Genomic DNA, 13,542 nt, shown 5'->3' on the forward strand with positions numbered 1-13,542 from the left:
ATGCCCTCCTCTGCAGAATTGTCCTATGAACATCAGGTACCCCCTAAGCGTTCAAAAGGCTATTTCCAGAGTCAGGGCTAAATGGTGTCTTGCAGTGCTTTTTAGGAGACAGGAACCACACTGGAGCAGAGATTTTTGCAGCTCTGCAGGGACATGCCCTGAGGTGGTTCACACCACACCAGCTGGAGCCAGGAATGGTGGTGTCCGATAATTTCTCAAACCTCCTGTCCGCCCTTAGACTGAGAAAGTTGACACATGGGCCATGTCTGGCACATGTCCTCAATTTGGTGGTGGTTTCCTAATTACGTACCCAGAGTTTCAAGATGTACTAAAGCAGGCCAGAAGAGTCTGTAGCCATTTCAGGCGGTCATACACAGCCAGTGCTTGGTTGGCCGAAATTCAGCAGGAATTCCACCTGCCCATAAACTGTCTGATTTGTGACATGCCCAACTTTGGGAATGCTGCAGCAGCTATACATGCAGCAGAGGGCCATCAACGCGTACCTGTGCCAGTATGGCATGACGACAGGCTCAGGACGCCTCTTTTTTTCCCCCATGCCAATGGCTGATCATTAAGGATGCATGCACTATATTGTCAACGTTTGAGGAGGCCACAAGGATGGTGAGCAGTGACAGTGCATGCATTAGTGACACAATCCCTGTTGTGTTCCTGCTGGAGTAGACTCTGCGTGGCATTATGGGCAGGGCACCAGAGGCAGAGCAGCAGGAGGAAGAGGAGGACTACGTGGCTGGGAGAAGGAAGTTCCAGATGCTGTCATCCTGAGTGACCCCAAGGAGTCTGCTTCTCAAACCTCATCAAATTTGAGGCACATGGACAACCTCGTGCTTCAAAGCCTGCGAAAGGACCCAAGAATACATGGCATAAAGAAGAAGGATGATTACTGGTTGGCACCGTTATAAGGGGAAGGTCTCGGAACTCATCCCGTCCCCACAGAGAGTGCAGAAGATAAAATCTCTTGAGGACACGTTAAGGAGGATTTTATTGAACAATTTTCCTGACTCCAATAGGTTACAGAGTTCCCTGTTGGTCAAGAGAGGAGCATTGGAGTGAGGCATTTTGGAATTTTTTTTTTTTTAAATTAATTTCTCTTTATTTATTATTTCAATTTATCATAACAATATCCAGATGTATTTTAAACAACCGTACACTTCATAAAAACACAAGTAAAAAAACATAATACAATAAGGTTTGCTATCTAGCATGTCCAGTTTCTTATCTCCCTAACCCTCCCTTCCTTCCCCCTCCCCCCTATCCCACCTCTATACCAGTTAAACATCACACAGTCTCCATAACTGTCACTATTTCGGGACTCAGCTATTAATAGGTATTAACCTCTTTCTACTCCTATCCTCGTGCGGTAGTATTAATCCATTGGGTGCTCCATTCCCTTCCACCAAGGGGCCCATATTTTCTCAAACCCTTTGAGGTTTCCCCTACGTATATATACCGTTCTTTCCTTCCACACCAGCTCATTGATAACTTGGGTCCAATCACTCAATAGGGGTGCTTCCGTCGCCTGCCACCTTTGCGCTATCAACTTCCGCGCTTGAAACAAACATCGTGTAATTACAGTTGTTATATTCCACCCTTCCCCCCGGTTTCTCCTATAACCCAGTATACATGTACCTGGATCTAGGTCCAGCTTTGTCCCAAATATTCTGTTTATAGTTTCAACTATTTCCTCCCAGTACCGGAATAGCTTTGGACACCTCCACACCATGTGTATGAGGTCTCCAAAGCCACCACATCTAGGACAATTAGCATCTGTCCTCTTACCGAACCTAAACAGCTTTTTGGGGGTAAAATAGGCTCGGTGTATCAACATTAAATGCGATATTTTTTGTGATGGGGAAATTGAGGTTAGTGGCCCAAGCTCCAATACTCTCTTCCACTGTTCATCAGACATTACACCTATGTCTTCCTCCCATTTCTCCTTTTGTTTAACCAGGTCGGTTTCCCCATTAGGATTTTTACATAATGATTCATACATGGCCGAGATAAACCCCCTGGACTTATCCATCGAGTTTATCTTCTGTGCTAGTGATGTCCTGTCCAGTACAGGTGTCTGGGAGCCAAATTGTGCTTCCAGGGCATGCCTGATTTGTAAATATCGGAAAAATGTCTGTTGGGGTATGCTATATTCCTCTTTTAAGTCCATAAATGACTTCAGAGTTCCATCCTCATATAGTTGACCCAGTCTTGTTATCCCTTTCCTCTCCCATACATTAATTTTTCCTACTGACAATACCTCCTGCAAGTTCTTATTATCCCATAGGGGCGTGTATTCTGACCATTCCCTGCATCCTGTCCGTTTTTTTACCGTTATCCATATTTTCCGCATCATTACTATTGTAGGGACCTTATACTTAAAGGAATTCGCCTCTAAAGCATCAGTCAGGGTTTCATGCGGGGTTTCTATCAACCTCCCCCCCCTATTTAAATTACCCACCTCTTTCTGATTGCTATCCACCATGTGTTGTAGCTGTGCTGCTAGGTAGTAGTTCCTAGGGCTGGGCACCGCCGCTCCCCCTCTATCTGTTGGTAACTGCAACGCCTGCAGCCGAATTCTCGCCTTTCCCTTTTTCCAAATTAACTCCCGGAAGAGAGTTTCAATTTTTCTAAACCACTTCTTACAAATCCAAACTGGTGCGTTATGCAGTATGTATAACAATTGTGGCAGCCATATCATCTTGATTAGACTGCATCGGCCTGCCGCTGACAGGGGAAGCCGACTCCAGGCGTCGCAGTTCTTCTTAAATTTGCTCAACAACGGACCCACATTCCTATCCACATATTGGCTAACATCTGATGTTAAATATATGCCTAGATATTTCAATGCCACTACTACCTCCATTTGTGGAATCCCTGATGCGGTCACATCCCTCAGGCCATCAACCTGGAGCAGTTCTGATTTCCCCCAGTTTATTAATAACCCCGTAAAGCCTCCAAACTTTTCTACCACTTTGATTACTTTCTCAAGCGATTGCCCAGTATCTCCCAAAAAGAGGAGAACATCGTCCGCATATAGGGCGATCCTCTCCTCTCTACCTCCCCCCCTTTGAAACCCAGTTATCTCAGGATGTGACCTGACGGCTATTGCCAGCGGCTCCATCGCCAGCGCAAAGAGCAACGGGGAGAGTGGACATCCCTGTCTCGTGCCTCTGCTCATTTCAAGTTTTCCGGACTGATTCCCATTAATCCTTATTTTTGCGCTAGGTGCTCCATACATCATTTTAATCCACCCTATAAATATGGGTCCAAATCCACACCCTTCCAGGATGCGCCATAGGTACCTCCACTCTAAACTATCAAAAGCCTTAGCCATGTCTAAGGACAAAATGGCCCTTGAACCTCCTCTCTCCGCTGGGGTTTGTATATTCAAGAATGCCCTTCTTATGTTCATACTAGTTGATCTACCCTTTATAAATCCCGTCTGATCCGGGTGTATAAGCCTATTAATTACTTTATTCAGTCTATTAGAGAGCACTTTGGCTAATATTTTGATATCAGAGCATAAAAGCGATATTGGCCTATATGACGCTACATCCCGGGGATCCTTCCCTTCTTTAGGAATCACGATAATAATCGCCTCCATCATAGATGCAGGTAATCTCCCCGCCAATTTTGCCCCTTCCAACGTTCTGAGCAACTCCGGAAGTAAGATCTCGCTGTACTTCTTGTATACCTCCACTGGGAGCCCATCTGGTCCTGGGGATTTTTGGGAGGCCATTCCGGCCACTGCCTGGCGTAGTTCACCTAAAGTTATAGGGGCCTCTAAATCCTCTCTCTCTTCTTGGGTAAGGGTTGGGGGCATCGCTTTCTCCAGGAAGGCTAACATATCTTCTTCCTTCCTTTGATCCCGTGTTCTATATAAATCCTCATAATAGGCCCTAAAGATCTCAACTATCTCCTTCCCATTGGTGGTAACTGTCCCATCCATGGACTTAATCATTGAGATGGAGGAGGGGGGGGAGTTGGCTTTCACAAGGCGAGCCAACATTCTCCCTACCCCCTCTCCATCTCCAAAGCTACACTGTTTCTGAAAGATGCGTTTATTTTCTTCTCTTTTTATAATCACAGATTTATACCCTTGTTGTTTATTTAACCATATTACCTGTTTCTCAGGTGTTGGATCCTTAACATAGTTAACCTCTGCCTCTATTACTTCTTTCCTGATTCTTTCCTCCCAGCTTCTAGATTTTTGTTTGATTTTAACCACCTGTTGAATCAGTATTCCTCTAACAAATGCTTTTAATGCATCCCAGGTTATATCAATTGGGGCTGTTTTTTTGTTAAACATTATAAATTCTTTTAATTTCTTTAAAACTTCTTCTACATCTTTCATTAACTCGAGCCAAAATGGACTAATTCTCCAACTCCCCGTCCTCTCTTCCCTCCTACCAGTACTCAATGCTATTATCAAAGGCGAGTGGTCCGATATCCCTCTGGGCATATACTCGATCTTCCTCACATTTTGTAGTGCTTCTTCATTCCCTAATACCAAGTCTATCCTGGAGAGTGTTGAGTACGAGCTCGAACAGCAAGAGTATTGCTTAGTGTTCGCGTTCCTCACCCTCCACAAATCCATTAATCCAATCTCCTTCAAGAATTGGCTTAGTCTCGTTATCCCTACCCCCTGAGACCTAATTGGGAATCTGTCTATCCGACAATCAAGCACTTCATTGAAGTCTCCCATTATTATGACTGGTACATCCTCCTTGTCTACCAAAAAATTTGTGAGCCTGTACACCACCTCCATTTTAAACGGGGGCGGTATATAAACCCCGGCCAGAACATACAATCTATCCTCCAAGGTGCAATACAGAAAAACGTAGCGACCCAATTCATCAATACTAGCCTGCCTGCAGGAGAATCTCACCCCAGCTCCTATCATCACACTCACTCCCCTCGAGTAGGAAGTGTGAGTAGAGTGGTACTGAGCCTGATACCTCCTGTTTTTAAGTTGCGATGTTGTTATCTTAGTTAAATGTGTCTCCTGCAGGCAGGCTAGTCCGATCCCATATCTCTCCAGCATGGAGAGGACTACCGCTCTTTTAACTGGACTACCCAGGCCCCTAACATTCCAAGAGGCTATATTAAGTATTTTATCCTGCATCACTCAGTGTAAGAACAGTAACAAAATTATTGAAAAACAACCAAAGTGCGAACACATAAATTATCGGGGAGAAGCCCCTGTAGTGTTTCATTCCCCTTGTACTAATTCTACTCTCACTTAAAGTGAAGATTCTTACAAATTTCCTTCCTCTTTTATAATAAATCCCGTGATTTCCCTTTTGAATTGATATCTGTGTGCAAACTATATTAACTTCAACATTAACACTGTTGTGGTTTTCCAGACCTTTTTGATCCTTTCCCCCCCCCCCCTCTCCCCCCTCTCCCCCCCCCCCTCCCCCCTCTCCCCCCTCTCCTTCCGCCCGACCACCCCCCCCCCATCCTCCACCTACCTAGGTGTTCCCCTAGGGGATTACACGTGACCTTTAAACATTCATCTCTTCTATCCCTCTCCTCCTCCAACTTCCTATTCTCATACCACTTTTCCCTCATACAGAAGTGAATAAAAGTGAAAGCGAAAACATCAAAGAAAAAAAATAAATGATTATCCTCTTCCCCTTTCACCCTGTCCATCCTAGATTCAAACCCCAATTAAACCCTCCACCCCCCCGACTCTCCCCCCCCCGTGCGTTATTATCTCAAACCCCCACCACCCCCCAACTTATTTGCACTCTACAATAATCCCTTATTTGCTTCCAGCCATGAAATTACTTCCGCTGGAGAATCAAACAACTGGGTACCACCAAGCGCTGTTATTCTCAACCGTGCAGGATATAAAAGTGCATACGTAATCTTATGAGTCCGTAAAGTACGTTTGACTTCCAAAAATTCGGCTCTTCGCCTCTGCAATTCCAGTGAGTAATCTGGGTACAGAGAGATCCTTGCTCCATTATATGTGATGTTGCCCATCTCTCTCGCCTTGCGCATCAGAGTCACCTTGTCATTGTAATTAAAGAATTTCAGGATCATAGGTCTAGGGCGCCCCCCGGGGGGAGGAGCTTTAAAGGGGACTCGGTGGGCCCGTTCTATAGAGAAAAAAGATGAAAAACTCTCTCTTCCAAATAGTTCACTAAACCAGGATTCTAAGAACTTTATCTGTTCGGAGCCTTCACATCTCTCGGGTAGCCCCAGCAGCCTGATGTTATCCCTCCGAAGCCTATTTTCTATTTCATCCATACCGGTGTTATGATTATGCAGTTGCTTTCGCATGTTTTTGACCTCTTCTCTCAGTGGGTGTAAGTCATCTTCCATTTGACTTACCCTTGTCTCCAATTCTTCCATTCTTTCCCCTGTTCTCTGTATATCCTGCCTAATCAATGACAGTTCCTCCTGCATGTTTTTAAATTGCCCACAAAGTTCTCCCAGCGAGGTTTTACACACATTGACAGCTTGCAGAACGTCCCTTAGTGTGGGGTCCTCCTCAGTCATAGGGCTACTCCCGGTGCCAGCATCACTTTCACTCTGAGCCACCCCCTGGCGCCTACTTGCGCTCTTTTGACCTGATACCGCGACCATAGCTGGGCCTGTGTGTCCTTGGCTCTTCCTGTCCACCGCCCCCCCCTGGTGAGTTTTTACTTGCAGTGACTGCATCTGTTGCAGTGTCTGTGTCAGCTGTTCCCCCTTCCCCGGGGACTGACCTGGGGTGCGGGCATACCGTTCTAACTTAGTTGCAGCAGCCTGTGCTGCCTGGGCAGTCTTTTCCTTAGAGGAGCGAAGCTGTTGAGCCCCCCCGTTTTCCTGTGCTGCCTGCTCCTCTCCCCGCCGTCTTGACATCTTACTAGGAGTCTCTATATGTATAAACAGGCGGTATCAGCAGGTCAAGCTTATATTTAGAGCTTATAGCCGAGGAGTAGGGATGATGAAAAAGAGGGGGGGGGGAGGCCTCCTACCCTGGGTGTACCAAGTATGTATAGTCAAGTCAGCTTTCCATCGTCCTCCCAAGAAAAAGAAGGCACCAGTCTCTTACTTTGCAGGGGGAGGGGGGGAGGAGGAGGGGAAACAAAAAAAAAAAGGGGTCACTAGTGTTCCTGAGGCCACTATTGTATGAGGGGGCAACCAAGGTTTTCAAATACATATATAAATAGTCCTGTATATGGCATGCTCGAGAAATAATTACAGCATCAGTCCTTAGCTTATACAGGGGGGAAATTTTTCGAATCACAGTAATCAGTCCTTTATCTCTCCACCTTACTGTTCTTCTACCCCCCACAGCTATTTCTCATACCTCATGCCTCATGCCTCATGCCTCGTGTCTCGATGCCGTCCCTAGAGGGTCTCAGGTGCCAGGTTTCACACAAGCACTTTCCCTGAAGATGTGTCTCCTCTCCCCAGCCTCTCTCCGCCCTCTCCGCGGGTGCTGTTCGGGACCATACAGCTCTGTCTTCCTGTTCGTTCACCCCGGGACCCGTCCGTCTCTCACTGCTTCCGGGTACCTCGACGGGGCTCGACGGGGCTCGGCAGTGGTCGGCAGTATTCGGCAATGCTCGGCCGTTTCCGGAAGTTTCCGTTGTTCCTCGGCTCCTCGGCCCTTCCCGACGTCCTCCAGCTTTCACCCAGCAAGCTTACTTCGGCTAGTACAACGCCAACGCACGGGGTAGGAGTCTACCGGAGAGCCGCTCACATCACAAGCCTCTCCACTCTCACCTCTCCAAGCACTCCTTCCTCTCACACCCTCTCACATCCGGCCACTCCCCCCATTTTGGAATTTTTTTAGTCCTTGCCGCCCAGGGCTGTCAGCTTCCACATCCCATCGGCAGCATTTGCATGACATGGTGGACGATTACCTCGGTGCCAAAACAGAGATGAAGAGCTTTCCGGCTGATGATCCACTGACCTCCTGGGTCATGAGATTAGACCACTGGGCAGAACTTTCCCAGTATGCTATTGAGTTGTTGGGCTGCCCTGCATCCAGCGTGCATTCAAAATGAATCAGTCCTGGATTACCAGCTATGAAGCCCCTGATGCCGATCTCACTGATTAAGTCTTTTTGGGATGTGGAAACTCTGCAGGACTTTGAGGGTGTTCAATCATTTCATCTGAAAGAATGTTTTTGGTATAGGTTTCATGGGCACAATTAACACCCAAAGACCAATTTTTCAGCACCTGTTTGACAGGTGCATATCGGTGCAATTTTGTTTGCCTTTATCAAGAGCACCTCAATAGGGTTAGGTTGGGAAGGCACCCCCGCCGTCCAAAGAGTAATTTTTCTGCACCTGTTTGACAGGTGCATATCATTGCATTTTTTTACAACAAGGCCAATTCTTACTTTTGTCAAGAGTATCTCTATAAGGTTACGGTGGGAAGGCGCCACCGACACCCAAAGACCAATTATTACGTACCCGTTACTTGTATCCAAAGTCAAAGTGACACCCGAATGTATCCAAAAAATCTCTAATCTTGCTCCCAGTGCACTACATTGTGGCCTCATCATACACAGTTGCTTCTCAGCTGTTGCTGAGCAAAATAAAGGCAGGGAAAATTTCATTATTTTTTTTTGGCTTTATAAATGCAATTATTGCTGCAGCAGATTATAGACATGATACAGATCTTCCACTTTACAGGTAGACTACGAGGACCCCCCAGGCACTATATTGGAAGGAATGGCGCCGAGGTAATCGCCCACCATGTCATGCAAATGCTGCCGATGGGATGTGGAAGCTGACAGCCCTGGGCGGCGAGGACTAAAAAAATTCCAAAATGCCTCACTTAAGCAGTCGGCTTCTACAACGCTCCTCTCTTGACCAACAGAGAACTCAAAATGACATTTTCCACCACACTGTAACCTACTGGAGTCAGGAAAAATGTTCAATAAAATCCCTCTTAATGTGTCCTCAAGAGATTTTATCTTCTGCACTCTCTGTGGGGATGGGATGAGTTCTGAGACCTTCCCCTTATAATGTGCCAACCAGTAATCATCCTTCTCCTTTATGCTATGTATTCTTGGGTCCTTTCGCAGGCTTTGAAGTATGAGGTTGCCCATGTACCTCAAATTTGATGAGGCTTGAGAAGCAGACTCCTTGGGGTCACTCAGGATGACAGCATCTGGAACTTCCTTCTCCCAGCCACGTAGTCCTCCTCTTCCTCCTGCTGCTCTGCATCCAGTGCCCTACAACAGGGATTGTGTCGCTGATGCATGCACTGTCACTGCTCACCATCCTTGTGGCCTCCTCAAACGGTGACAATACAGTACATGCATCCTTAATGATCAGCCATTGGCGTGGGGGAAAAAAGCAGAGGCGTCCTGAGCCTGTCGTCATGCCATACTGGCACAGGTACTCGTTGATGGCCCTCTGCTGCATGTATAGCTGCTGCAGCATTCCCAAAGTTGGGCATGTCACAAATCAGACAGTTTATGGGCAGGTGGAATTCCTGCTGAATTTCGGCCAACCAAGCACTGGCTGTGTATGACCGCCTGAAATGGCTACAGACTCTTCTGGCCTGCTTTACTACATCTTGCAACTCTGGGTATGTACTTAGGAAACCACCACCAAATTGAGGACATGTACATAATTATTTGGTTGTTAATTTTGGCTTGATTAAATCACCTAACAGACTTTGAAATATGTAACTGATTTAGAAAACCTTTATGTAGCAGCTCTTGTGTATGTCTCTGTGATATCCCACTGCCTGTCACAAGTGGATATGGGTACAAGAGGCAGCCTATTTATCATTCTTCACAGCCCATCCGCTTATGTACAGTGGGTTTTTTTTTTTATTATTGTTTTAAAATGTATATGCTATTTAAGAGTGTAAATATAAAAAAAAAGTGGTCATGGGACTTTAAATGAGATGGGTCACAGACTGGGCACAACTAGGATACAATTGATAATTTATTATAAATTCATGATATATACAAATAAGTAAAAAAAAAAAATGCAATATATCTATACAAAAAGTCATTTAAACATTAAATTACATATCTTTTTACGTATTTTTGTATATCACGAATTTATAATAAATGATCAATTGTATCCTAGTTGTGCCTAGTCTGTGACTCACCTCATTTAAAGTCCCATGATCACTCTTTTGTCTTTATATGTATAACCTGGGATGGAGCTTGGCCACGGTGTATGTTCCAGATCTTTTTTTTCTTGTTTCTATGTTATTTAAGTGATTTTTTTTTTTTTTTACCTTTTTCAATATTTCTGTCATACATTTTTTTTCTATTCATATATAGACTATAAAGGGACCCTTGGCATCATTTGGCTGTCTTTGATCCCACTTGTTGTTGTGGGTGGTTTTATATTTATTGCCTGCAAAGTATTAAAAGAGAAGACAACTGTTCCAACTATATTTTGTAAGTAAAAATACTTTACTGTATAAAGGAATACTCGTTATTTATATATATATATATATATATATATATATATATATATATATTGAGAAACTGTCATTGCTGACATGTCTTTCTGGACTTTTGTCCTGATCTTTGCTTAACTGTTTAAATACAAAACAATTAGGGGAGGTGTACCATCTTCACTAGCTACATGCTCCAGGTCAATGACTCACTGAGGCTGGGTTCACATTGCAGCGATGTGGGAACGCCGCAAATCCGCTGCAGGTTCCCGCATCGCATACCTCCCGGCGACAGTTTACACTGCCCTATGCGAACTGCTGGGAGTGTCAGTGAAACGTTAATGACATCCCCAGATCAGTTCGCATATCGCAGTGCGATCTGCAAACTCGGACAGGAATCGGATCGCATGGTGTGAACACCCATGCGATCCGATTCTGCTGCGGACCAAAAAAAGGGTCCTGTGCGAGTTTGGGCCGGGTGCGATGCGAATTCAGCCATACTATCTGTATGACTGAACTCGCATCGCACAGAGATCGGATGTGATTTGCACTGCAGTGCGGTGCGAATCACATCCGATTCTCGTCACCGCTGCAATGTGAACCCAGCCTCAATGGTGAAAGAAGAATGATGGTGAAAGCCACAAATTTCTATGCGTGTGAGCTGTTAACTATTGCTTTTTAAAATATACAAATACTCCTTTTAGTACATTCCTTCAACAATAATAAAATTTTTCTTATTTTAGCTAGTGTAATTACTTAATACCTTTGTATTCAGTTTCCACATGTCAACTTAACCACTTTCAGACCGGACCATTTTGCTGGTAAATGACCAGAGGTCTTTTTACACTTTGGCACTGCGCTGCTTTAACTGGTAATTGCGCGGTCATGCAATGTTGTACCCAAACGAAATTTGCGTCCTTTTCTTCCCACAAATAGAGCTTTCTTTTAAAGGTATTTGACTGACTCTGCGATTTTTATTTTTTGCGATATAAACGTAAAAAGACCGCAAATTTTGAAAAAATATGATATTTTCTACTTTTTGTTATTAGAAAAATCCAATAAACTCAATTTTAGTCATACATTTAGGCCAAAATGTATTCAGCCACATGTCTTTGGTAAAAAAAAAGTCAATAACTTTATATTTATTGGTTTGCGCAAAAGTTGTCACATCTACAAACTAAGGTACGTTTTCTGGAATTTACGCAGCTTTTAGTTTACGACTGCCTATCTCATTTCTTGAGGTGCTAAAATGGCAGGGCAGTACAAAACCCCCCCAAATGACCCCATTTTGGAAAGTAGACCCCCTAAGGAAATTGATAAGTGGCATGTTGAGCCCATTGAATATTTTATTTTTTTGCCTCAAGCGATTGAATAATGACAAAAAAATTTTTTTTTTTTTTTTTTTACACAAAGTTGTCACTAAATGATATATTGCTCACACATGCTATGGGCATATGTGAAATGACACCCCAAAATAAATTCTGCTGCTTCTCCTGAGTACGGGGATACCACATATGTGGGACTTTTTGGGAGCCTAGCCGCGTACGGGGCCCCGAAAGCCAAGAACCGCCTTCAGGCTTTCTAAGGGCGTAAATTTTTGATTTCACTTCTCACTACCTATTACAGTTTTGAAGGCCATAAAATGCCAAGATGGCACAAAATCCCCACAAATGACCCCATTTTAGAAAGTAGACACCCCAAGCTATTTGCTGAGAGGCATGTTGAGTCCATGGAATATTTTATATTTTGCCACAAGTTGCGGGAAAATTACAAACTTTAATTTTTTTTTATTTTTTTTTCACAAAGTTGTCACTAAATGATATATTGCTCACGCATGCCATGGGCATATGTGAAATGACACCCCAAAATAAATTCTGCTGCTTCTCCTGAGTACGGGGATACCACATGTGTGGGATTTTTTGGGAGCCTAGCCGCGTACGGGGCCCCGAAAGCCAAGAACCGCCTTCAGGTTTTCTAAGGGCGTAAATATTTGACTTCACTCCTCACTACCTATTACAGTTTTGAAGGCCATAAAATGCCAAGATGGCACAAAACCCCCACAAATGACCCCATTTTAGAAAGTAGACACCCCAAGCTATTTGCTGAGAGGCATGTTGAGTCCATGGAATATTTTATATTTTGCCACAAGTTGCGGGAAAATTACAAACTTTTTTTTTTTTTTTCACAAAGTTGTCACTAAATGATATATTGCTCACGCATGCCATGGGCATATGTGAAATGACACCCCAAAATAAATTCTGCTGCTTCTCCTGAGTACGGGGATACCACATATGTGGGACTTTTTGGGAGCCTAGCCGCGTACGGGGCCCCGAAAACCAAGCACCGCCTTCAGGCTTTCTAAGGGCGTTACAGTTTTGAAGGCCATAAAATGCCAAGATGGCACAAACCCCCCCTAAATGACCCCATTTTGGAAAGTAGACACCCCTAAATTTAGGGGTACACTAGTGAGACTAGGTAATAAATGGCGGGTGCCCTGAAACTATAAAAAAATAACTAACCAACCAGCGTCACCTGTAACAGTTATATGGTGATCACTGGTGAAAGGGTTAACTAGGGGGCAATCAGGGGGCTTTATGCGGTAGTATATGGGGGTCCCTGGCGCTATAAAAAGCTGCGGCGAACCTAAATACCTACCTGCCTAACTAGCGTCACCTGTGACACTAATACAGCGATCAGAAAAACGATCGCTTATTAGGCTGGGTTCACACTGGAGCGATGCGGGGACGCCACGAATCCGCGGCGGGTTCCCGCATCGCATGCCTCCCGGCGGCAGTTCACACTGCCCTATGCGAACTGCTGGGAGTGTCAGTGAAATGTTAATGACACCCCCAGATCAGTTCGCATATCGCAGTGCGATCTGCAAACTCGGATCGCATGGTGTGAACACCCATGCGATCCGATTCTGCTGCGGACCAAAAAAAGGGTCCCGTGCGAGTTTGCGGCGGGTGCGGCGGGTGCAACGCGAATTCAGCCATACTATCTGTATGGCTGAACTCGAATCGCACAGAGATCGGATGTGATTTGCACTGCAGTGCGGTGCGAATCACATCCGTTCTCATAAACCGCTGCAATGTGAACCCAGCCTTAGTGACACTGGCGACGGGGGATGATCACGGGGTTAAACCTTTATTG

At 44.9% G+C, this 13,542-nt stretch overlaps 1 protein-coding gene across 1 annotated transcript in view; it reads left to right on the top strand.

Annotated features, from left to right (window-relative positions):
- TMEM156 (transmembrane protein 156) overlaps window positions 1–13,542 on the top strand; it is a 53,678-nt gene that overhangs the window by 29,643 nt on the left and 10,493 nt on the right. Inside the window, exon 4 of the mRNA XM_077477635.1 lies at window positions 10,271–10,390. Coding sequence (XP_077333761.1) covers window positions 10,271–10,390 — 120 coding nt within the window. The remainder of the gene's footprint in view (window positions 1–10,270; window positions 10,391–13,542) is intronic.

This window comes from Lithobates pipiens, unplaced genomic scaffold (assembly GCF_037356315.1).
Source record: "Lithobates pipiens isolate NorthernLeopardFrog02 unplaced genomic scaffold, aLitPip1_a1.2 Scaffold_13, whole genome shotgun sequence".
NCBI classification, from domain to species: domain Eukaryota; kingdom Metazoa; phylum Chordata; class Amphibia; order Anura; family Ranidae; genus Lithobates; species Lithobates pipiens.